At 41.9% G+C, this 26,111-nt stretch overlaps 1 protein-coding gene and 1 long non-coding RNA gene across 2 annotated transcripts; both read left to right on the forward strand.

Moving 5' to 3' along the window:
• On the forward strand, positions 1-26,111 carry NAA30 (N-alpha-acetyltransferase 30, NatC catalytic subunit). Its single transcript, XM_019479921.2, has 5 exons — positions 1-89; positions 228-881; positions 9,711-9,834; positions 12,200-12,255; positions 22,783-26,111. Exons 2-5 carry the CDS (start codon positions 231-233, stop codon positions 22,918-22,920), a joined length of 969 nt encoding a protein of 322 aa, XP_019335466.2. The 5' UTR covers positions 1-89; positions 228-230; the 3' UTR covers positions 22,921-26,111.
• On the forward strand, positions 889-7,252 carry LOC132248863 (uncharacterized). The gene is made up of 2 exons (XR_009460319.1): positions 889-1,150; positions 2,936-7,252. It is a non-coding gene; the product is annotated as an uncharacterized LOC132248863 (long non-coding RNA).

Below are 26,111 nucleotides of genomic sequence, written 5' to 3' on the forward strand. Positions count from 1 at the left end.
CCTGTCCGCGGGTCACGGCAGCGGCGGGCGCGCTTTACGGCCGCTGGATGAGTGGAGCGGGGAAGCCGCGGCGCTGAGGAGACGCGGGGGTGAGCGCGGCCGGGGGGCGGCGGCGGCGGCCGGGGGTGGGGGGAGGACGGGAGAGGGAGCGGCGCGGCCTACCTTTGTTCGCACCCCGGCCCGGCCTGACGCGCCGCCCCCCGGCCGCGGGCCGGTGTCTCCCGCAGGACATGGCCGAGGTACCGCCGGGGCCTAGCAGCGTCGTGGCGGTGGCGGCGCCGGGCGACGCGCTGTGCCCGCTGCCGGGCGGCGGCGGCGCGGGCGCGCAGGACGACGAGGCGGCGGAGGAGGAGGAGGAGGAGGAAGGCCCCGGCAAGGGGGGGCCGCCGCCGCCGCGGCTCCTGCACCCGCACCCGCCGCACCACAACCACCAGCTCAACGGCCTCCTCAGCCCCGAGCTGCGCCGCCTCCGCGCCTCCCTCAAGAGCAAGGTGCTGAGCGCCGAGGAGGGGCCCGTCGCCGCCGCCAACCACCTCCCCCCGCCGGGCAGGACTGCGCCCCCCGCCGTCGGGGCCGCCCGCAATGGACTGGCGGGGGGCAGCGGGCCCGAGGAGGAGGAGGGGGAGGAAGAAGAGCAGGAGGACGAGGCGGCGGAGGAGCCCCTGCTGCTTCTCACCCGGTCCTTAGCCGCCGGCTGCAGCTTGAAAGGCTCGGGGACGGACTCTCGGCCCGAGGAGGACCCCACGATAGGATACGTGCGCTACGAGTCCGAGCTGCAGATGCCCGATATCATGAGACTGATCACCAAAGATCTGTCTGAACCCTACTCCATTTACACATATAGGTATTTTATCCACAACTGGCCCCAGCTGTGCTTTTTGGTAAGTGCCGGGCGCGGCGGGGGAGGGGAAGGGAGCAGAGGCGAAGGGGAAACTCTTTTTCGGATGAGTCTACCGAGGCGCGCCTGCATTTTTTTTTTTTTTAGTCGCGCGCCCGGTCGGGTTCGAACCCGGGGTCTTGGAGCGCGTGGGTTACGGTCGCGTTTCTGACGTCGGCTTTGCGACCTGCGGCCGCTCACTTCGTCTCTTCCTATCTCGGTTTCCACCTTTGTGAAAATTGAAATAGCGCTTCGCCCACGTGCGTAAGTAAGGTAATGCCAGCATCGCCTTTGTAAAGCAGAACTAAGTCAGTCGCTTCGAACCGTCTGGGTTTGTTTTACGGATATAGCGGGGAGGGATGGGGGATCAGAGTTTTGCAGGTCTCGCGCTATTTGATTTGCCAGATTACTCTAAAATGCAGCTTATGCACAGCCGTATTTCTCGGTGCAGCACGCAGCAGGATGGCTGAAACCTAGGCAGTGTCATGCTGGGTTAGGATGGCTGTACTGTGCTAACAATGCATCTAATCTGGTATCTGGCCGACAGTTTTGCTCCAGTAGTCTGTTTGTCAGTGGCTGGCAATCTTTGTCTAAAAGAAGCAAGTTTTAAAGCTACTTTCATGGTGAAAAGTTTGGTGTTGCAGTCTATACGTGCGAACTTCCACACCTACATAAGCTGGCTAGGGAACCATACTTGCATGATTAGGCCTGCAGATATTTAGGTGCATATTTGAATTTTCTTTATGTGAGTTCTCACGTGTCTAAAAGCATACGTGGAGCTGTTTGGCACTTCCCTACTAACGGAGAGTTCACTACTTGATGCCTTAATCAAGACTGCATGCTTTTCCAGACAATACAAGCCCAACTTATTAGACTCAAAAAAGGGGTAATGGGTTGAAAAACGTAATGGTGAGGTATACAGGAGTTACATTTTTAAACTTTGTGTATGACTTCCATTTAACCTCTGTCACAACTTAACCGTCTGTCTCAGGGTTTCCAAAGCTGTGTGCACACCTTAGTCCTAAAAAAGGGAGTAGAGGTGGTTGTGGGGAGCTGTGTAAAACATATAAAGCTTTGCACAAACCAGACCCAACAAATGTAAAACCATAAGGGGAAGACAGGTTTATATTACGTGAACACTGACACTTGCTGTGGTGTTAAACGCTGGAACCGCAGTTGATGATCGGTTTGGTGTAGAATAGTACGAGAGCGATGGGCAGCAAGCTGCTGTAGCTGCTTATTGTAAAATCGTGTTAAGCCTCTACCTGGTGTGCATCTAGACTTGTCTTTATACCAAATAATCCCAGCCCTTTTTAAACCACTTGTGTGATATGAATTACAAATAATCTGTGTGCACACACGATACTGAGTTGGGACAGAGTCTATTTACAGATGTAAAAACCCCCCAAGAAAAGGTGCTTTAGTTAAAACTCGGCACATCCCTGCACTTTGCCCAGCACATGCCCAAAAGAGGCATTGCATTAGTTGGACCCGGGTCGCCCAACATCTGTATAGATCGGGTGCTTCAGCAGAACCTTTTTTGGCATTTTTATCTGATAGCTGATTGAATCAGCTATCAGATAAAAGTGCCAGAAAGCCCCACTAAAGCACCTGATCTCTATAGACGCTGTGGGACCAGGTCAAACCAGCATGCTTCCTCTTCCGGTAAAGCATGGTTCTGGATTTTTTTTTTCATGTCTGTCAGCAGCCTGGATGTCTCAGCTGTAATCAGTAAGGCCCAAAGGCACTGTTGAATACAGCGTAACCATATTAGATGCATCACTTAGTTTTTGTAGCTCAGTTCTTGGCGAAGAGTGATTTGGGAAGATCATTTTGTGAAAAGGACAATGGCATGCAGACCCAGTGATGTCTCAAAAAAATCCTAAAAATATAAAAATCTGGACAAATAATGTATGGTTTATATCAGCAGATTCAAAACCGGTGAATAGAGTGCTCTGAAATATAATGTATTCTAAGTAGTTTTGCAATATCTGTGGTGGTAGAAGCGAACTCAGATTTATCTTTCAGCAGTAATTTTTTTTCTTTTTCTTCTTTTAGTTTGAAGCCCTGAAAAAACCAAGAAGGCTTGATTACTTACATTGGCAATGTTAATGCAGATATCTCTTCTATATTTTCTGTCCCTGTGAGTCACAGAACAGTGTAAAACACATGGCTCATGTAAAAATCTTAACCTTCCCTGTCTAAGGGGTATATGGCTTCAGATGTAGTCTAAAGCAGAACTGAACTGAAAATATTGCTGTTATACAGCAGTGTTGTTTGATTAATAAAAAGGCCACAAATGTTGAAAAGGAACTTCTCAAAATTCAGGAAAAGGGTTATCTTAAGCTTCTCAATGTAATGAGTCCATATCTCATGTACAGCAGAGGTTCCAATATGCATTATTTGGTTTTTTTTAAAGAGGTCTTGAAGATTTGCTGTGCTGTAAAACTGTCCAGTACCAATATATACATAACTTTATTAGAAAATTTGAGACCTAGCAAGAACCTGTCAAATATTTGTTCCATGGGAGCAATTGGCATGAATGGTATCAGGGTGATGACAGAAAGAATGGTGAGCTGACCCCCCCGCATCAAAACATCCTGTCTAATGCCTCATTGCTTCAGTGTTTTTTCTACACGTGCAGCCAAATTCATGCTGCTAAGAAAGTGCCATAAGATACTGTACTGTTACAGCTCCTTTAAGATCACCCAAGTTAACTTCATTAAAAGTTGTCTAGGAATGCATTTGTCTGTGGTGAGTTGCTGGTATAAAGAACCCCTTTCATAAACAAAAGAGGTGGCTTTCATAATGTAAAGTGCTAACTTCATTTAAGAGCAGAATAGTACATTTTCCCTGAATTATCTGCAGTCGTTCCTTGCTTTCACCTAATCATTCTGAATGTGGTGGTATACTGCTCTTAAAGGAACAGCACTTTCTCAACAGGCCCTGTCTAGGAAGTGAGATGATTAATTGGAATACTTGGATAGCCTTGATGCAAAGGAAAATTTAATCTTGTTCTTGATTCATATTTAGAAGCAATTGACAATGGTGGGAAATCATCAGGAACTTTCAAGTTCCCCTGTTAGATTACAACTCTGCTGCTGAACTATTTCCCTCATTATATTTGAGTGGTGGATGTTTTAATTCACCAATAGTTCTGTCTAACATGCTGTTGCCTTGGCTGCATTGCCTGGGTTATTGCAAGACAAAATGCTAGGCCATTCCTATTACAGGATTCAGTCCCTAGTTGCAACTAGAAAACTCAATTTTGGCCATCTGTGAAAGAATAGTAATTCAAATTTAGATTCTTGTTCTTATCTTCACACATCCAATTTATCTTCAGTGCTGATAATTTTACAGATGAAGTATGAAAATTAATTGTCAAAGAACTGGTTGGCTTCCTTCCTTCCCCCTCCCCCCCCCCTTGGCCCTTCATGTTTTAATCAGAACAATAAGTTAATCCACCATGTTGAATTGTGAGTGTTTAAAAATATTCATCACTTCCTTGTAACTTTTTTTGTGGGGAGGGAGGGAGAGTTGCTTTTTATTGCCACTAATGGCTGATTTCAGGTGTTTGGGAAAGTGATTGCAAAGTATTTTATTCTGTAAGGTATACGTTTAGGAAGCCTTAATATAGGTCCAAATATTTGAAATTCAGCAATGGTACTTTCATAGAAGTAGATATCCATCTATCTTGGTTAGTCCTCCCTAACCACAATATATCAGTAAAAAACAGTATCCACATCTGTTATTTTTGGGTTCTTATCCTCTGTTGTTGCTAATCACAAAGTTGTGTTTACGCTATATACTGTACCTGTAACAAGTTCTAAAGAGAATGTCTCCATAATGCCAGGGAAGTGATTACTGGTATGGGATATAAATTTCAAATGACTACATTTTGAGATCCTATGATTGTAACTAATACCTTGCCCTTCTATATCACATTTCATTCAAGAATCTCAAAACACTCTTTGTATTAACCCTCATAAAACCTTTGGAAAGTATTATCATGCCTTATCAGTTTTGGGGGGAAACAGAAGTGTAGAAAATGAAGATGTAGGTATAGAAATTTTTAACGGAAAGACTTATTCTGTCTTTTGGAAATACTTGTGGTCCCCATCATTGTGTTATCCGTGCCTCACAATCTCTAATGTAGTTAGGCTTGCTTATGTTATTGTGAAAGAGGAATTACTGTTACTCCCATTTTACAGATGAGAACTGAGACATGTAGAGACTAAGGTGACTTATTCAAGCTCACAGCAGAAGTCTGTGACAGCTCCCAAGTCTCAGCCTAGTGCCCTAACAACCACTGCTTTTCCTCCCTTTGCACACTTGGAAACTTGATAGCTAGATGGGATCCAAAAGGTCCAGGTAGATCTGTTTCTATGATAACTTAGAATGGATTTAGATAGGTGGATAGTCTCTGTTGCATATTGTTCACTTAAAGGTACAAACCTTTCAGGGAATAGTATTAGTGACTGCATCTCTTTTTTTAACGGAGAAATATTTTTTGAAAAGTATTTCTAGCCTTTGGCCTCAGCAGTTAAAATTTACCTTACCTACTGAAACGAATATTAATCGCTTTGTTGTAAAAAGTGATGTTCTGGTTCTTGCGTGAACAGTGTTAAGGCAAGATTCAGACAATTCAGTAATAATTTTTTAAATATGCAGGTGAAGAGATTCTGCCTAATTTGTTTAAATATTTACAGTTTCTTACTTAAAATCCAAGTAACATACTTTAGTTCAGTTTAATCATTCTTCTGAGAATTTAGACAGATTCCAAAAAATAATCTCAAAGTATAAACACTTTATTAGAACTCATAATAAATAATACTTGTTTTTTGGTATCTTAGGGCCAGATCCTGGTAGTTCAGAGTAAGCTGTAATTACACATATGAAAGCAGAATTTGTATCTTAATGATCACTTCCCAAGTGGTGCTTACATAAAATTTATGCTTTTTCCCCTGTTTATTTTCTGATGTTTCACTTTCTCATTCAGAACACTTGGGAACTAAACTATCCACTTTACATGCTGGATTAGGTTTATATTCAGCTAAGGGGAAAAGAAACCAATAAGGGCTGGAGCCTGCAGTCCTTATGCAAATATTGTGCTGTGCCGTCGCAAGATCATTGGGTCCGGCCCAAGGGGCAAGAAGTCAGCTGGGGTCAAAGGATCCCAGCAAGATAAGCATCCAAATATTTCTTAAGAGTCCAGAGTAGGTGTTTGCACCACCTCTGGCGGGAGTCTATTCCAGGTTTGGGGGTTCAGACAGTAAAGAAGTTTTTCCTTATGTCAATATTTTGTTACTTACCACAGTTTTCTGGAAGTAACCACAATCAAACCTGATAAATAGTATTGCAAAGTTCTGTGTTATTTTTTTTCCCAGTAAAAAGTTTCAGTACATTTTTTAAGCAGAGGCAATGTTGGTATATGATCCATCATTCCTCTTCTCTCTTTCTCCCCCCCCCCCCCCACCCCTCCATTTATCTAAAATTTCACTTCTTACAATGCACACCAGGTATGTTATCTATGACATTCTCTGCCTGATTCCTGTGAGCAGCAGTTTGCACCATGTTCTCTTCAGGGAGGAGGACTATACTCTGTTCCTAAAGCATGGTGTGAGGTTACAGCTAGGTACTCTGCATAATTATAGCAGTGCTATTAAGAGTCTGATGGCGCTTCCAGTTTAACTCCCTGTATTTCTCAGGGCCTGAGCTGAGACATACAAAACTTGCCTTGGGCTGAAACTTGGCATACAAGATCTCAGTGTGGGTGGGGTTTTTTTTCTTTTAAAGAAATTGAAAGAAATCAACTCCATTTGCATTTCAAGGCAAACCAAAACAACTTGTAGGCTGACTGTTTCTCAACCCTAACCCACCCTCCTCTGTCCCTTTACCCCCTTCCCACTCTTTACACTAAGTCTGTTTAAACAATTTGTCTGGATTGCAGATTTGGGTACCGTAGAGAAAATTAATTCCTGCTTAATTTTAATTTATCAACCTCATTCTTTGCTAAATGCATTTTGGCCCAGTAGTAGTTGTCATTCAGAGTGAATATACTGCATATCCGTCTGTCCCACTGTTCACAGCAACATTTGGGTGTGTACAATTGTAAGCATTCTTTTTAAAACGTTTTTAATATTTCAAAGCAACTAAGTTACCATATGAGATCCTGGTTTCCTCTGTTTAAAAATCCCAAATTCTCTCATTAAAACCCACCAAATCTGCTTTTTTCCGTTACTAAAATGAAACGCCATTATATATATAGGTATCAGTTGAACACAATGTTTTATTTGTATATTTACAATTTTAAAGCAGTTTGGAAGCCTCCCAGTGCCTCAATCATTATAATAAAATAAATTCTAAATGCCTATATATTTTGGCGTTTGACATTGGTTTTCTTTATCATGGAAAATCGGAGCTCCTCCTGCTCCCTTTGCTTACTGGGACATGGGTCCAGCTGTGGTGGTCCTACCTGCTGCGTTGTGGCACTGAGCAACCCTGATATGCTGTTGCCCCTCACTCCCAACATGCAGTCCACTTCACTCCCCCTGGCCATGCTAGTGCCCTGCATTTCCAACCCACAGTCTCCTGCCCTGCTGGTGCCCCTGCTCCCAAGCCACAGGCCCCCACTCCCCCTGGTGCTCCCCAGTTCCAAGCCACGGCCTCCCCAGTCCTGCTGGTGCCCCTTCTTCTGACCCCCAGTCTCCTGCCCCACCCAGCCACATGTGAACACAGAATGGTCGTCTGTGGGGCTGGCCTTCAGCATGAGGTGCATGCAGTGCACCGTACATGGACGCACAGGCAGTGGCAGGGGTACAACATGCAGCTCCACACTGCAGGCTGGGGCTGGAGCTGCGGTGCAGAGGACAGCGCTGCAGTCCACAGCAGAAGCGTGAAGTGGAGTGTGGCTCTGATCCAGGCCATCCTGCCGGCAGCAGGAGGACAGTGAGGGGCTCTAGGCCCCATCCCAACCAGGCCAGAGTGCAGCAGTTGCGGTGGCCCCTGCAGGTGGTACAGAGCGAGTCCAGCCTCAGTGCAGGCTGGAACGAGGAGTACAGGAGGCCTGTGCCAGGCAGCCTAGCCATGGTCCTCCCTTTCCCCACTGATCCTCCCTACCTGGGCAATGTCTCCCAGCCACCCTGCCCCTGATAGCATAGGCAACGGCAACCAGTCCAGCTACCTAACTCCCCACTGCTCCTGAAGGACAACCCCCCTGCCCTCTTCCCCATACTGGAGGGGCAGGCACCGCCAGGTGGACCCCTCTGGCAACAGTGTGGAGCTGGGCTCGGCTTGCTGGCAGCACCAAGCACTGCCTCAGACTCCCCCCCCCCAGCTCCACCACAGCACCAGCACCCAAATACTTTCCCCCACCCTCCACACACACATCCCCTCAATGCATCACACCCCTCCCACCTACCCACACACATCCCCCAGACAGTCCCCAGTCCCTGGCCTTCCCCCAGCTCTTGCCCTGCCCTCTCCCAGAGATGCATACACATGGTGCCCCATGCCTCCAGTTGCCCTTCTACCACTCCCACCAGCCCCAAGCAAACCCTTGCAGGCTGGAAGGCTGCCAGCCTGCAAGGGGAAACCTGCCATTTCCCACAACTTTCTCCTTTAAGGAGGAAAGTCCATGGTTTTCCACAGCAAATGGGAAACCAGGATCCCTAGTTATCATGATTGCACTTCTCACTGTAGTGTAGTGTCACTGGGATTAACTGATGAATGAAACCTCTTAAATTCACTTGAAATGCATGGAACTACCTGAAAAAAATGGTTACATGCAATTAAAAGTGGGAATTTTAAAATATGAAAACACTAGAGATCATGAATTATTGGCTAAGTATAGACAGTCAGAAATCCCAAGGCTGAATTAATTCACTCTTTGCAGGTTTGTCTAAAATGTGTAGATTGAACCAAAAAACAAATGAATAGGCATTCACTTTTGATTCTGAAAATGTAGCTACATGCCTGCAGTGGCTCAGACCAGAAGCAGGGAGACACTAGTGCTTGGCTGGAGCAGACAGCTGGGGCCAAGGCTAACCTGCCCACCCTTCAAGGGAGAGTTTGCAGGAGAGCTGCAAAAGATCCTGGAATGCTGGGAGATTGTTAGTTAACTTGAATCTGGAGGGGATCTGGGACAGAAGTTCTATACACTAATTTAAACTAATTCAGTTAAGTCTGATATCCATCCATCCAGGTTTATCTTCATCCAGTTTGGCCATTTTGAAAGCGGTTTATGTGCGCTGAACTTCTGTTGTGTTATAAATTTGAACTGGTTTTGGATTACTTATACCGGTTTATACCGGTAACTTCTGTCCCTAGCCATCATGGTCTTGAAGTTAAAGATGCACTAAGATTTTAAGCTACATATCATCCATGATGACTTTCATAAGGCAAAATGGAAGTTGTCTACAAAAATAGGTTAAATTATTTCTTATATTCTTATCTTTACAAATGAGGCTACCTTGACTTTATTTTTAACATAAGTTTAAAAACCCCCTGCAAAAATAGGTGCTTCAAATGAATGTTTTTGTGTGTATAAAAAACAGGTTGAAACTCTGTCAGAAATGACTCAAAGATGTGGACCAGAAAAAATTACTAGAATTATATAAGGTTGTTACATTGTTTAAAAAATCATGTTATATCCAAAATACAGATAAGAAATTAAGGTTTGCTGGAATTCTATATACAGTTTCATAATGCAAACAAATAATTGTTACTTTTGTATATGCAAGTCTCATTTAAAATGCAAACAAATATTTGCTGGTTTTGCTCCCATTGTATATCACATGCTGAAAATATACACAGATATTTGTTTGTTTTTAAGGCCATGGTAGGTGAGGAGTGTGTAGGTGCCATTGTCTGCAAGTTGGATATGCACAAAAAGATGTTTCGCAGAGGTTATATAGCCATGTTAGCAGTGGATTCCAAATACAGAAGAAAAGGCATTGGTAAGCTATTTTATTTTCTTTTTAAAAGGGAAATAGCCCCGCTGAGATGCTTGTAAATTCTGGAGTAGATTGCTGCTGCAAAACATATTATCTCTATGTAGAGGTGAAAGAGGTTGTGGGAAAACAAGCAAGCGGTCTTTTTCTTGAATTAATTGAATATAACTTGATGTGTCTACATTTCCTAGTGCATCACAAATTGTATTTTACAACTTGCAATGGCTACTGTTAGCTAATGCCACTCTTCTTTTCATTAAAAGTGCAGCATTTTCTTTCCTGCTTATTTGAATTTTTTTTGTCGGTTATGAGAGACTGTTTAGGTATATGTTCTCTCTGGATTGACCATATACCTGAACAGTCTCCCCCTTCTCTCCCCCCTCTGTAAGACAAATTATCTTGCAAGAAAAATCTTATTTCTTTGGTGTCCCAAGAAACTATCTCTGAACACTTAATATGTGGCCTTTTAGGAGAGGAGTTATTGCACTCTTAAATTTCTGGATGTAAAATCTTGGAAGTATTGTATCAGGTTAATAAGAAAAGTGGCCACAAACCTCAATTTCCTCTGTAAATTATATTGCTACATAGCAGGAAAAAGAAAGTGCTTGTATTCTTGTGCATGCACACACCTGCCAATACCTTCCTTTCTACATGCGATCCAGGCAAGCCATTCCATTCCATTCCATTTTCTCTGGCTCCCCTCAGTCAGTTACCATCCCATGTGGATCCTTCACGTGGGCAATTACTGCATGCTTACTTAACAAAAACATTTCCAATTTTTTGTATCTGCTAGTCATACAGTTTTGGTACCAATTTTGGAAAATAAGCCTTCATGCCAAGAATTTCTTTCAGTATAACGCTGCAGTTCCCAAACTGACAGATTGCACATCACCAGTTCAAAACGATACAACCTTAAGTACCACCAGCAAATTTTTGTCATATAAAGTAATTATAATAAATCTGTTAAAGCGTACCCGTGACAGATTGTCTGCGTACCACTGGTGGTACCTCTGGCACTGATTGGGAACTGCTGATCTGCGGTATCTACACTTACTGAATTAGGTGTTGATCTGCCCATTTAAATAAGCCATCCTGAAATATATTATCCATATTGAAGCACCTGTTTAAGTAAAATGTAAATGTCAGCTTTTAAGGACAAGGATGTTCTATGCCATTAATTTGTAATGTATCAGATCCTCACTTTGCATGTTGTTAATTCCTGTTTTGTTTGTGAAGAACAGAAAATGAGTTATAGCTGGGAAAATACAAGGGAATGCAATAAGTATGGTGAAACTGCTACTCCTGTCCCCTTCACCACTCATAGAAAAAGAAGACAGTGTCACAAGTGATCAGACAATCTAGAGTTGCACTTTGCCAATATTTTGATTAAATTGGAGAACTTTAATAATAATAATTGGAGAACGCAATAAAATCTGAACACACTTCCAGATTTAGGAATCTGGAGCCAGCAATGGCTTCTGTTACAGGGTTTCTATAGAGCAGGGTAAAGAGGATACAGAGAAGTTGTCCTCACCCCCCTTGAGTATGGTCAGGTAGGAGACAACCATATTTTTAAGTTCTTAGGAGCACAAAGGAATGGCTACATGTGTTGTCTTCATGCCCACAAACATGGATGTTGGGATGGCTTTTTCCCTTCTCTTTCCCTCTGGTTGTCTGCTTCTGCGCTATCAAACTGTATTGGCTACATCTGGTTTTTTTAATAAAAACAAAACAAATTGGTGGTTTACTGTACTTTCCTCAGTAGCTCTCAGTGTAATGTCTCACAAAGAATGAGGCCACCCAAAAGATGCAGCTTCTTATCCTCAGCATGCTTCAGTCTTTGTATGACACACATTTATTGCTCTGTGTCTAGGTTAGTTGGCAACTGTTATGAGAGACTGTTAAATATATGGTCTCTCTGGATTGACCCCCCTCCCTCCTTCTTCTCCCCCCACTTTAAGACAAATTATCTTGCAAGAAAATGATTTTCTTCAGATAAGCTCAAGAGTGGCTTCCAAGCATAATTGCAACAAAAAGGAATTCATTTGGTCTTGGGATTCTTTGTCATGTAAAATGAGGGTATATTAAGCAAACATTAGAAGCCTGTTACGATGTTAAAGAAAGCAATCTTAACGCTCAAAATGAATTTTCATATGTCTTTACTGGCGATTTGAGTGCTCGAGCTTAAAAGCAGACAATGGATTTGCAGTGCATTTTTTAAGAGTTGTAAAAAATTACTATTATGTAGTATCTTGAGAGGGGTGGGCATGGGGTATGTGTTAGTTGCATATAAGCCTGCTTGAACTGGAATCTCTTGCATAATACATGTATTTTGCTTTTTTTTTTTTAATGTTTAAAATCTGTATTCCAGGTACAAACTTGGTTAAGAAAGCTATTTATGCCATGGTTGAAGGAGATTGTGACGAGGTAAGATTTTTATATCTAAAGTCTTTCTGAGAGAGTACTCTAGTGTTCTTTGCACTCATGGATTTATTTTATAGGCTTTCGGACATTTTATTTTGCTGTAAAGAACTTGTCTATATATTGTAGGAGCAAGAATAGCCTCAAAAAGGTAAACTAAATTATATTTCTGAAAATTATTAGTAAATATTAATGCAAAATGTCTAAACAGTTGAATATTTTGCTTCACTAAATAGCTGTCAGACTTCACTAGATGAAGCTTTCTAAAGCAATCCACGAATAAAGGCTACTGAATAATAAAAACTTGTTCTAGAATTTCTGGCTTGATTATTGCCCCTAATGCTTCATTGTATTCAGAATACATGAGGTTAAATGCTGAAATGGTACGTAGTGTAAGACTGGAATATGTTATTATCAGACTGTCATCAAATTATAAAAAAAAAATTAAAGCTCTGTCATATAACAGCATTATCACAATAGTAGCATGGTGTTATGTATGTGCATTGCTAATGAAGATTTGGGGTGGGGGGGGGGACAATTTCAGCATCGTAAAAATTAAATCTAAAGCTTAACATTCTTTTTTCCCCCCAACTGAATGAGAGCTTGCATTACTTCTTGAATATGTAGAAAGCTACTAGTATAGTCTGGATGTGATGCATGGAGGTGAAAATAACATTCCTCACAAACTACTCTATTTAGTCCAGTTAGCTATTCCACTGCTCTCTTGCATCTTCTCTGTAGCACTGAACCCTTAGCTTGTCTCCAGTTAGCCAGCCTTTTGTTTTGTAACCTGTGCCTCTACTGTTGCAGTATAAAGGTATCTTGGGGAACACTTCTAAACTACAACTTTCTTCAAATACATTTTCTAGGGCATGGTGTGTTCTTTCTCTCCGTGTACCATGTTATCCCATCCTTGAATCTATGCACAGGTGTCTGATTTCTTTCAGTAGCTTATTTAAACTTTGTCGTACTCTCCAGGACCCTGAATAGCTCCATAGTATTCATATCTCCTTTTTTGTACCACTTGCATGATTATAACTTTCATGCTCTGACACATACTGCAGCTTGGAAAACAATTTTCTTTTCCTGTAAAGCAGCTTCATGTGTTGTCTTACACCAGGGGTGTCAAACTTACTTATGGCCCCCCAGGCTGCATCCAGAGTTCAGGTCTTCTCATGAACTGGATCTGGAATGCAGAGTGCCTCACTGTCCAGATCTGATGGTGGTGCAAGGGTTAACACCGTTGTTGTTCGCCCCCCTGCCGCTGACATGGATCTCCTGTAGGGCTTCGTAACTAGAAAATGAGCAGTGCGCCACACCCTGAATTCCCAGCCCCGCTAGGAGCCCTGCAGGCCAGATCTTGGACAAGCCTGTCTTGGAGGATCCTGTCTGCTTGGAATCTGCTTCCTGATTCTGTCACTATATGTACTTTGACCTAGTTCAAATCCCTTTCAGTATTTCCTGACTTCTGGTCACTCTGCCATTGGTCATCTCTAGAGTGGCCTTGAATGTGTTAATCATTCACAAATAATTTAAAATATTGATATCCTGGCTCCCCAATCTTGCGATATCTGAGCACCTCACTATCTGTATTTTTTTTTCCCCTTGCAACACCACTGTGGCAGGAAGATACCATTATCCCTATGTTACAGACTGGAAACCAAGACACAGAAGTTGTGTTGGGCACCTTGTTGTTAACAATAAGACCTTTTTTTCCTTCAACTTGAAACTTATTTGTAAATTAGAGAAAATAAGACATGCATATAAGGGCATCATGTGACCTTTACCCTTGTAAACCCTGTTTGTCCATATTCAATTAGCCTTTTACTCTTTTCATTTCTGTATGTAAAATGTAATACAAATTGCCAGTTCCTTGGCTCGTGGACCCGGTAGATAGATGAGTGTGGAATATTAAAATCTAAATATAAATAAAATATTAAAAATGAGTACTGTCCCTGCTAAATGTCTCATTGTTGGGCTTCATCACGATTGATCTTTTTTTTTCTTTCACCATATACCCACTATCTCCAGCAATGTGGTAAACACATTTTCATATTTTCTTTTTCCTTGGCACCAATCTTACATTTTGGAGGTTCCTTCAAGCTTTTTGTGATGCAACAATATTGGCTTAACTGCTTGAACCTCCTAATAAATTGCAGAAGTCCTAGGGTATGGACGTTGGGTAACACTGAACTGTTCAAAGAATGTTACTGACTGGGAACCAGTTTGTAGTTGTCCTGGGTCAGAGGTGTGACATCTGTATACAACCAGTGGCTTTAAGTGGAAGTCATTTTTTAGGCACTGTTGTGCTAGCAAACTGCCACCAAAGGGTGGTAGTGAGTACCCAGCCCAATTGCAATTGTCTGCTCCCCCTTCTCACTAACACCGAGTTCAGTGAAGACCATTCCTGCATTTCACTGACATCTCCGTAGTGATACCGTAACTGGAGGTGCCAAGATTTATATGCTGGTGGGGGGGACTACCTGGACCTCTGCTTCTGCTTTCCATAGGGGTCTGAGTGCCTTGGGGGTATGTTTGGGGTCTCTGCATCTTGCTTTTAAAGGGACTTTCCTATAAAGTTGCTCAATTTACTTCCATAGCCTGTAATCAACAGTCTGTGATGTCCTAGGATGATTTGGGGGAGTGGTTAGGGTCAAGGGGGATGCTCAGGTAGGTAGGTAGGGGTTTTGCTTGAAAGCTGCTCAATTAACGCGCATTGGCAGCAGTTGCATAGGGATGTGTATGAAGGTTGGCACATCTTGGGCAAGATAGGTGGTGGGGGTGCAGTAAAGAGGGCAAGGAACAATTAAGAATTAACAGGCCACTTCACATTAACTGAGCATGGAATTGACAGCCATTCTCTGGTATTATCCACTGTACTATGGCTCAGTTCTTCCTCCCCCTGCAACTGGTGAATGTTTTCAGTTAAAGGTGCCATTGCCTACCAACCTTACAGCCTTCTGGAAACCCAGAAGCAGGCATCTAGGAAACCCACCCCATCCTAAATCAGGTTGGGACATTGCAGAGTGGGGGTCCATTGTCTGCAACTGAAAGACCTTGAGGAAAGTGTTCTCTTAAAGCTACAGTATAAGGCAGACACCATAGGCAGAACCTAGCCTTTGGCATGCAAAAAGCCAGGGGCCTGGGACCATAGACTTCAGTTAAGTAAATGCAATAGAGGTTGGCATGGTAGAGTTCTGGCTGTGTACTAAAGCAGCCAGCTGCTGTGAAAGGTTGTGGGGGGAGGGAGATGATAATGAGCAATGCAGGGTGGAGATGCCTGTAGGACCAGGCAGACACTAGTTATAGAAAGCTTGGTGTCCATACATAACATTGAACCAGTTCAAAATAACACTCAATTATCCAGGTACTTTTGAAAAATTCCAGGAGGTTTAAGTCATTCTACACTGGCTTATATGTCTGGTCGCTTGCAACTTAAACCTCATTTAAACAGATTGGTGCTATGTGTCCACACCCTTTATTCGTTGCTAGGGTTTGCAAAATCCAGGCAGCAACTCATTACTAGTGTCTGGTGTTTCCACTGATAAGCAAGGGAGCCCAGGTCGCAGATAATTTTAAGAAAAAAAATGAGATTTTAACCTTATATTTTATATATAGCCAGACAAGTATGAAAGTTGTACAGTATTGTGATTTGTCTTTTTCCATCTGTAGATAGCTCCAGTATCTCTACTACTATTTTTAGGTGTTCCTCCCTGCTACCCAAATTATAGCAAAATGAAATCAAAATAAATGCTCACTTTCAGTTGTTGCTGTTAATACACAGCGCATAGCAAGGAAGGACCCAACTTCTGATAAGTTCAGCTGTGCACTTGAAACATGTGTTAACTTTTTTGGAGACCCCTTTAAAACTTCTTAAAATTTGTGTTTTAACAAAAGTGAAAGAGCTGCCATGTTCCCAGTAATATTCTGGCAAGCATATACTAAATGTGAGAGGGAAGATCAACTTTTCCTGAAAAGCTGCACTGAGGCCCCCTCTACACCTTACAGGTATCACACAATTAACTGGCTAATTGCACAGTTGCCTTAAGACCAGCTACGTATGTAAAATAGCTATCATAATAAAAAGCCCCAACCAGTTATAAAGTTAGACCTCGGAAATGTTTATGAACTTTATAGCTGGTTGCTTTACACCTATAATTTGCACACATAGCAGGGTCTCCCTTTCAGCTGGGAGTCCCATGAGCTAACAGGGTTCCCAGCTTCGGGGATGCACCATGCCCAGCGCAAACCCCTGGGCCCAGTTGATTGCAGGAGCTATAATCCCCAGGGCCTAGGGATGTGTGAAACCCCTGGGTCCACACAGGCTGTCAGGACCAAGAGCCTTTTCTAGTACAAGATTCTTAGTCCCAGCTGTGCCTGGCCCCCAGACTAGGAGGTAATTGCGCAAAGGGGGCTCTCAGCCATGGGAGCCTCCTTCTGACTGATGCAGGGGGGAAGCCCAAGATCAGGCTTCCCTTATACTGGCAGTAAGGTGTGATTGGATCTAATGTGCGATCCCACAATTGCACTTTCTGTCGTGCACATGTAGAGGTGGCCTGAAGCGTCTAGCGTTCACAAAAACTTTTAGCCAGGGCCTGTTTTTGTCAGTGAGACTCCTTGGCATCATGCTGGGTGGGTAAAATCATTTTGGGGGGAGGGGAAGGGAAGTACACTTTTCTTTCTTTGAAGTAGTCCTGTTGAAAATAGTCAGAAATAATATCTATACAAATTTATAAACAGTACATCTTTGCTGTAGCTTTGGAGAAAGTCAGATCACTGAACTAGTAGAAGATACTGGCTAAGCACCTGGGACTAGTTTGTGGAAATGCTAAACAAGCATCTTACAGTAGTACTCTCTTCTGCTGGTTCAGAGAATATTTTCTTTGATTCATTTTATTCAGCTGGTTTAGCTCCAAGTGGAGAAACAAGTTTGGAGCTGAAAAAGTAGGAAGGCTTGATTTATCTCTTCAAACCTCTGAATGAAAACTAGGTGTGAGAAGAGGTGATTTAGCTGACCTAACATCTTAAAGACTATGGTAATTGGGAACTACAGATATTTCATTTTGTTTAATAAATCAGTTTAAAATGCTTAAACATTAATAGTAGGGCCGTGCGAAGCTTCAGGTGCTGATTCGATTCGGCCCGATTCAGTAGCTGAATCTCCAAATCCGAATCGAATCGTGGGACCAATAAAAAGGTTCAAATTGATTTGAAGCTCTCCGAATCTTCGGAAAAGATTTGGACAGCTTCTATGATTTGGTCAGTCCCCAGTCACTGCAGCAGGGAGCTGGAACCAGACTTGGAGCTGGTGGAGGGGGGCTGGAGAGGGCCGGAGGAGACCATGAGGGGACCCCTGCCAGGCCCCATCCCCTGTCTGCTCCCCCAGCCTCCCCCCAATGGCTGTCCCACCTGCCCCAGCTCCCAGCACTTTAAAACAAAGCCCCGATTCACTGGGTGCTGCTGTGCAGGGAGGCGATCCCCACTGCCCCCCACTACCCAATGCTGCATGGGGGGCTCTGCATGAGCCCCCTGACCCCAGGGTCCCCCATGGCTGCCCCACCCCAGCTCCGGCCCTTTAAAAAAAAAAAAAGAGCGAGAGAGAGAAACCCTGGACTAACCAGCTCCTGCAGTAGCCTCGGGGCTCCGGGGGGCTTGTGGAAGAGCCCCCCACATGGCACAGGGTAGCGAGGGGTAGCAGGGATTGCCCCCACCAGGCAGGAACCAGTAAGTGCAGGATTTTTTTTCGTTTTTTTTTCCTTGAAGGGCCGGAGCTGGGGGGCAGCAGGGATCGCCCCCCTGCCCAGCAGAAGCTGGTGAGTCAGCGCTTTTTTTTCCCAAAGTGCCGGGAGCAGGGGCAGCCATTGCCAGGGCTGGGAGAGGCAGCTGGGGATGGGCCTGGGTGATTCACCCAAATCAATTCAGGACAAGTGATTCAGTTCACCAAAATTGAATCACTGTCCCCCAAATTGGCCAAATTCGAAGCAACTACTAGCCGCTTCATACAGGCCCATTAAATAACATGGTTGATATCTAAGGAAGATTCTCTAACAAATAAAAGTTTTAAGATTTGGGGTTTTGTGTATTTTAACTGAATTCCAGTTTTCATCAAAATACAACTTGATGCAAGTAACAAAAATGATTAAGCTAATAATAAAAAAGTATCCTTTTCTATTGTAATAGAAAATGTCAAATTAATGCAACTAGGTTTGAACTATGTAATTAAGTGATTCTTTACTTGTACATTATCTTTCCAATTAGTAAATGTGTGCCAAATTTAGTGTAAAAGCTGTATTTATCAATGTATTTTAATGGCTATTGACCAACGAGAGTCAATATTTCTCGTAAGAAAATGCAGTGCAAATACGAGTTGGGGGGGGAAACCATAAAAATCAATCACATGATTAAAGCTGGTAATTAAAACTTACTTTGATTTAAGTCAGTCCACTTTGATGCCTACTGAATAAGAAAAAGCATAACCCTTTGCTGCTTTAACTGGGAATACAACTTTAATGACACATTAACATTTCTCTACTCTTGTCTGTTAGTGTCGTATATGCCTTGGTCTTGTTTCATTTTTTTGTATGTAGTAGAGGATGGATACGGTAGTATTTCAGATTGCTCAGAGGAAACTTGGTCTCAGAAACTTACTAAGTTGTTTGCCCCTGTACAGCAATATGGGCCATAAAGAGGCTGCATCTGGCTTGGAAAGGTCTGTCCGAGCCCAGAACAACCCAGAGGATCGGGAGGCATCAAGCTGTACTAAGCCACCCATCCCCTCCACAGCACGCTCCTCTGCAGCTGCCCCTGCTGCAGAAAGTGCTATCATAATCATTAATCCAGGCAGTATTGATGCAGGTAGACAGAGGCAGAGATTATTCTAGGTTATTAAAAGGATTACCAGGCGCGCTTGTACATGCAAAGCATACTGGTTGTGGGGGATTATAGGACATAAGTGAGTGAGATCACTGGACATATTGGGCTTGGTTTTGAAACGACGCACAGGAAGAGGAACAGTCTTTGCACAGCTGGGTCCATCTTTACATACAAGGATATATTTTAGCATCCATGAAAAAATCAGAGTTCAGGCAGGATGAAAGAGCTTTATTCCCCACAACATTTACAAGATATCAGTTCAGTGTTTAAAAAACTTTTCAACAATATGCCACATTTACTCAAATCCAAGATGGGTTTTTTTCCTTCCCATTCAGTGGAGGAGAGGGGAGCCCTCTGTCTTGGATTTGAATACAAGGCATGATGGGGGGTGGCAAGCAGCTGCTGCAGGAGCTCTGACTTTGGTACCAAGCCCAGGTTGGGGCCAGAGTCAGAACCACAGGAACCACCTGCTCCCCATCCCATCTACTTCTGCAGCCTCTTCCCCTGCCCAACCCCTATTACTGTCAGATGCTCCTCCAGCTCCAGCCCCATTCCTTCCAAGGGCATGGAGCACATGATAACTGTCCCCTGCCCAGCTAATCAACAGTGGTGACAGCTCCAGCTGCCACCTGGCAGGGGTTGCACTTCCATGTGCTCCATGCCCTGGTAGGGAACGGAACCAGAACAGTATTTGACAGTCGAGGGAAGAAGCAAGCACTGTGTGGGCGCAAGGGCAAGCAGTCTGCAAAGGGAAAGTGGGGTGGAATATGCAGAGGGCTGCCTTTCCAGTTGTAGCGGGGCAAGGGTGAATTTAAGATGACACTCCAGTAATTAGAATTAATACCTGGAAAATTATAACACGCGTATACATTTTCTATATAAAAAATCTAATTATTGAGAGGACATCTTAAATTCAAAGTCATCTTGGATTCAAGTAAATATGGTACTTGTTCATTTTCATGCTGTCGTTGATTGGTCTTCAAATATTAGCCTCCTATTGGACTGTCAGGAACGGCATTCCTGCATAATGCAGGGGACAGGGCTCCATCGGGGATTAACAAAACTGGGTTCTATTTTCGGATGCACCACTCGCTTGCTCTGTACTGATTACTTAATCCCTTTTCCTGCATCCATTTTCACCATTTGAGAAATATGGAGAAAAAATACTTGAATCCCAAGACTGCACAGCCATAAAAGAACCTAGACGCACCCAGACTGATGTCTGACGGCCTTTCTGAAAGGGCGCTAACATTCTTAAAATTTAAAGCTTATTAACTTACTTAATTTTGTCAGTAACTACTGCATTCATGTTATGAGGCGATTTATCTCTTTGTGTGATCAGACGAACACTTCTTTACATCACAAGACTTGATCTGTCTTTGCATTAAGCAGTACTGTGTTTTTATAATAGGGATCTCAAACTGTTAGTACATAGTTTCATCCTGAAAGCCAGTTCTTTGAATAATTGGGGTTTTGGCAAACCTGAATTTCAGCAGTTAAGTACTCCTTTAAATAGGTGACTTGCAAAAAGAGTGAAGAGCAATTTCCAAGGCCTTCCAGGCTAATAGCATGAACATGCAGGTTTGGAACTGGACACAGACATGTTATCTTACTCTACCAAGTTACTAAACTCTAATGAGGACGAATGCTGTTTGTAGACGAAGCTCAAGCAAGTTTCATTTTCAGTGCTAGTTTTGCCAGTCAGATTTCTTGCCCAGCATAAATGCTTTATTTTGATCTGAGCTGAGAAACAATTGTATCTTATTATGTAGGGGAAGAAAAAGCAACAGGACAAAAGTTGGAAGTCGGTTAATTTGAATTGATTAAAAAATGTAGGGCAAATTTGTTGAGTTAGAAGTCCTGATATTAGGATTCCAGTGAGGTAATGATGCATATTAAAAAACATAAACTCAATATCTAGTTCTTCACAGGAGGCAGAGAATCTGAATTAGCCCATTGCAAGAATATGGATACAACAAACTGACCTTTATATTTTAATCACCCTACTTTAAAAATAATAAATTTAAAAGATTTTGGTCTTTTTATATATTAATAAAATCTTATTTCAAGTTTCTTTAAAAAAATAATTTTAGCCTCTCCCTTTTCAGTTTTCCTGTTATGCATGTTCCATTGGTCTCTTAGAACCCCAAATCATTACATTTCTGGACATGATTTATCCATTGGGAGATTGATGTAGGGATGGATGGCTGGGATACGTGGTGAGGTTTTAGATTTGAATATGTAGTTTAAAGCGTGTAGAATTAATGGTATTTATTACACCTCTGTACATACATTTCAGAGATTGTAGTAGCTACATTTGAAGTAAATAAAAGGGGCTGGTCTAGTATTTTGGCCCTGTTGTGTTTGGGTTTTTTTCTTTTTGTTTCTACTGTACTACCTTGGGGGGGGGGGACACTGCTTGTTGCCATTTCTAACTATAGTAGGTATGAAATGCTACAGTTTAGAAATGTTAGCTGTGTCATGAGCTCGTTCTTGGCTCACTGCAAAAATTTAATTAAGGGTGTCTTTATTTTCTATTATCTTTTTATGTTATTGTCATCACTGTAGTATTGGGGGGATTGGGTTTTTTTGCATTTCATATGTGAAGTCGGGCACAGATTGATACATAGTGTAGTTGACCTGTTGATTCATCTTCATTCAGTGCATTCTTGAACCTGAACCACATTTGATGCCTAAATGTCCAGTCTAACACTAGAATTAAGTGAATAATGTATGTGTGTCAGTTTTACAAGGCTGGATTGGAGGGCCAGGTTTTTGTTCAGAAGAGCTGAAGAAGCAACACTGACTTCCAACTTTGTCCTGTTGCTATTCCTCCTACTGCCCACCCTGTGCCTGGGGCTGCCATGAGCTCTTATAGCTCATAGTGTAACTTGTACTTGGAGAACGTCACTAAATTTATACCTTGACTGTAACACCCATGACTGGTCCCTCTATTGCCAGTGCTTAGCAGGGTAGAAGGAAGAAGTGGGAGGGGGGGGGATGTTGTTCTCTTCTTCCAGACCCGTACTAGGAATAGCTGGGGGTAGTGTATGGCAAAATGTATGACACCCAGGGTTTTCCCCTTATAATACGAGAGCCTTTGTAAGGGCCTGAGCCTGCTTAGAATTTTGTTTTGAGTTTTCACAGTAAATGTTCATATAAATATTTATTCTAACAAATGTTCATGGAAAGCTAAATTTGGATATGTAGCCAAATCTGTGTAATTGCAAAGTAAAACTTGAGCAAACGGAAAAATGATTTTGCTCAGTTGTAAGTAGCTTATAACAGTTAAGTTATTCACCCGAGCAGCTGACTTAGTAATACACAGCTTGGGTCCTTAGCCGTTCAGCGGGGACATTCCAACTATCACATATTTGATTGAAGTAACGTTCAAGGCAGTCAGTGGCAATTTGACATAAGGTGAAATTTATTTGTACAAAGCATGAATCATTGTTGCATAACTGTTGAACTTAAAACTGTTTCTCTTTGTAGGAGTTATTAACAGGAAGAAAACATCGATTGCAAAATTGTTTTGATGATACAATAATTATAGGTGGCCAATTTAACGTAGAGCTTTAAATCTGATCAGATTGCTTTGTAAATATTTTTCTGCAACTATGTAAATCTCAAAAATGACTTGCCCTTTTCTTTTCTTTAAAGGTTGTCTTGGAAACAGAAATCACGAACAAGTCTGCTTTGAAACTTTATGAAAACCTTGGTTTTGTGCGGGATAAGAGGCTGTTCAGATACTATTTAAATGGAGTTGATGCACTGCGTCTTAAACTATGGCTGCGTTAAAAGAAACCACCACATCAAGCAACCAACTTCCCAACAGCGCAGAGTTGTCCTTTGCATGCATTGCAATTTGTACAGAATTGCTTTGCAGGTGGACTTAGTAATTTCCATGCAGCTCTTATCTGTCAGTGTCTCATTGAGTGTCGCACATATTTGTTGCACTTTGGCATGGCACATTTGTTCTGAATTAAACCAGATTGTTTCAAACTTCAAGTTCTTTTGGTACCAGCAGGACGTGCCAGTTGATAGCCAAGATACGTTCGTTCATTTGCAAGTCTACTGACTGTATTACATACACAGTGAACATTTTATCAAAGAACCTGTATGTGGAACACAGCGTTTGGTTCCAGAAAAAAAGCCAATGTAGATTGTAAAATTCTCTTAAGTATACTAACATTTCATACAAAACTTGCCATAGTTTTCTGGAAAAAAGGCTTCAATTTTAGGTTTTATTTTTCCATATTGAATTATCCATTCTTAAATATTGGTACCTCAGTGATTAGTGAATGAAAAAAAAATGTATTGTAGGGTGGGGTGTGTGTTACAATGAGTAACGGTAACAATTTAAATTGCGTCTGCCAGTGCCTGTATAGATAAGTATATTTGTCTTCACCTCTTAATTTTTTTGAGTGCATGCTTTTTTTTTTTTCTTTTACCTTTTTCGATTGTCTTTGCAAGAAAACTTTCTGCTTTTATTTAAATTCTGGATTTGATAATAAATTATTTTAGATTTTTATAATTTGGATATTTCTCCCAGACAAGGGTTTGGAAGGCCCTTCTTTTCTTATAGCAAGAAGTGTAAGCTATTTTGAAAACCTTGAGTAGCTGCTAAAAGAGAACCTGATGTTACCAGTAAATCTCTGCTGGTTTTGGATGCACTTTTTCTTTAAAAGTGAGGGACTTTTTACAAAAGAAAAAAAAAGAAAAGAAAAATAATGTAAATTGGTATGATTTTATTTAATCAAATTTATCACTCGGCACTCTGAAAAACAGCTGTTTTAAAATAGTTGGGACTTTTTTTTCCAGATTCATTTTGCTTTGCTTCAGTGTTCTAAAATGTTTCAATCTTCAGTTTTTTGGTCTTGGAAATAAATTTCAAGGTGCATTGTATCTATTTTTAGCTGCTCTCATTTTCTGTAAACTTACCTGAGTTAAGTTATCAGGGGATCCTTCTTTTTTCACTTCCCCCTATCCACAATAAGTTCAGCGGGGAAGGGACTTCCCTTTTTCAAAGTGGGCTTACACGGGTTTTACCAATAGCCATCTATTTATTCACCAGTTAGACTATGTCTACACTCTTGTGTGAACCTTGAGATATATAACTAGGTCTATAGATGAGCTGTTTTTCACTTTTGGGGGGTGGGAAAAAACACTGTGCTATTGGCTTGTTCATGTAACTGGAAGAACCTAGGTAACCCATGAAAAAGGCTGAACTCTCAATGAATCCGCTTTTCTGTACTGTGCATAATCCTCAAATTTGCCTTACTACACTGCGTCTGTTAGGGTTTGGTTTGAGTCATGTTTTTAATTGTTAATTACTGTACATTTACAAACCCTACCTCCAGTAACATTTGGAACAGGTCCCCTTGAAGGAAAACTGGATTTGAAGGAAAGTCAGCCTTATTTTGCACAGACCGAATGTTCACATGGTGATAAGCATTCCCCATGTTCTAACATTGTGAATTGTATTTGAAAATAAAGGTGTGAGTTTGTAATTTTAAATTGGCACTCCTGCGTTCTCTCCCTGGGGACACCATTAGTGTTTTTCATTTATCCACTTCTAAAACTTAATTTGGGGCTGTAAAATGGTGCCAGAATCCCAGCAAGATAAATAGAAGTAATCTGCTGTTCACGGAACAAACTCAACATGGTTCATGTCAGTGTTTCCACCTTGCAATGTAATTCAGACTTGTTCCAATTAGACAACCGTTAGGGATGAGTCTGTTGTCATCTCTCCTGTCTGTTGGTAGGTGCCAATTGTAGTTAAAATTTCAGCTCACATTAGTAAACTAAATCCTGACCATAGGCTAATTTCTCATAGGTGCTTTAGTGGCCTACGAAATGGAGATCTGTTCTGACTCATTTGAACCAGTGGTTCAGAAGAGAGTAATTCCACATCCTATTAAAAGCTGTTGTACATTGTACAAGGTCAAGTAATGGAAACTGCAAATGCAGTCTTTCTTTTGCTTCTCTTTTGGCTTTAACATCAGCATAAAAGTCTTCTATTGGTTAATATTAAAGCAGAGGGGCTTTCCAATTTCTTAAAAGCACATTAGAAACTAGCTTAATCTTTCATGTAGGTGGTGCCACAATTGTCACATTGTGCATGCTAAACTCAAATACAATTCCATCTGTTTAAAGCAAGAAGCAACTTTCACCATGCAAACTTTCAGGATACTGAGCAAAATGGGTGTGCCTTTCTTTTAAAAGAATAATGTCTACAAAATCCTAATATTGCTACTGTATAACACACAGTTCACCACCGAAGATACTGAAGCTGTACATGTTGTTGGTGTTCAGAGATACAGGTATATTCCTCACTTTGCTGCATGGGGTTGGATGTCACGGATGGATGTAATGTATTTTCAGCAGGATGAGAGCCTTGTGAAAGCTTAATTTGAATAGAATTTCAAACAGAATCTAGAAAAGTATCAGTCACTTTTCTTGTCTGTTGCTAAGACACATCCCCTTTTTTGCATTGACAAATCTGAACTATGGAGTTGGTATTAAGTTACTTTTATGTTTAACTTCTTTATGCAGCCCAAACACTGCTGTTGGCTGACATACATCAGAGTGGATGTTTGCATTACAATGTTTAAAACAAGAAGGGAGAGAAACCATCAGGTTCATCACTTTCAGAAAAAATAGGCATAATTTAATTGGCGTTAAGTAGTGCATCACAACTATTCTTCAGTGCACCGCAAGTCATCACAAAAACGGAGTGCTATGTTAAAAGGTTTTCAGGTCTTGTATAAACGTACCATAAATTATATTTGGAGTTTGGGTATCGGATGGGTATCTATAAAATATCAAGTGTATCTCAAAATATTGGACTGCTGTTTTGAGTGGATTATATTCTGTCCTTTTATCCTTTGGAGAGAATAAGAACATTGGGGTTATGAAATGTACAAGCTGTCTAAATAAGCTGCAGTCAAATAAAATATGGTTAAGTTGTTTACCTATTTCCTTTTAAA

Source organism: Alligator mississippiensis, chromosome 2 (assembly GCF_030867095.1).
Source record: "Alligator mississippiensis isolate rAllMis1 chromosome 2, rAllMis1, whole genome shotgun sequence".
Classification (NCBI taxonomy): Eukaryota; Metazoa; Chordata; order Crocodylia; family Alligatoridae; genus Alligator; species Alligator mississippiensis.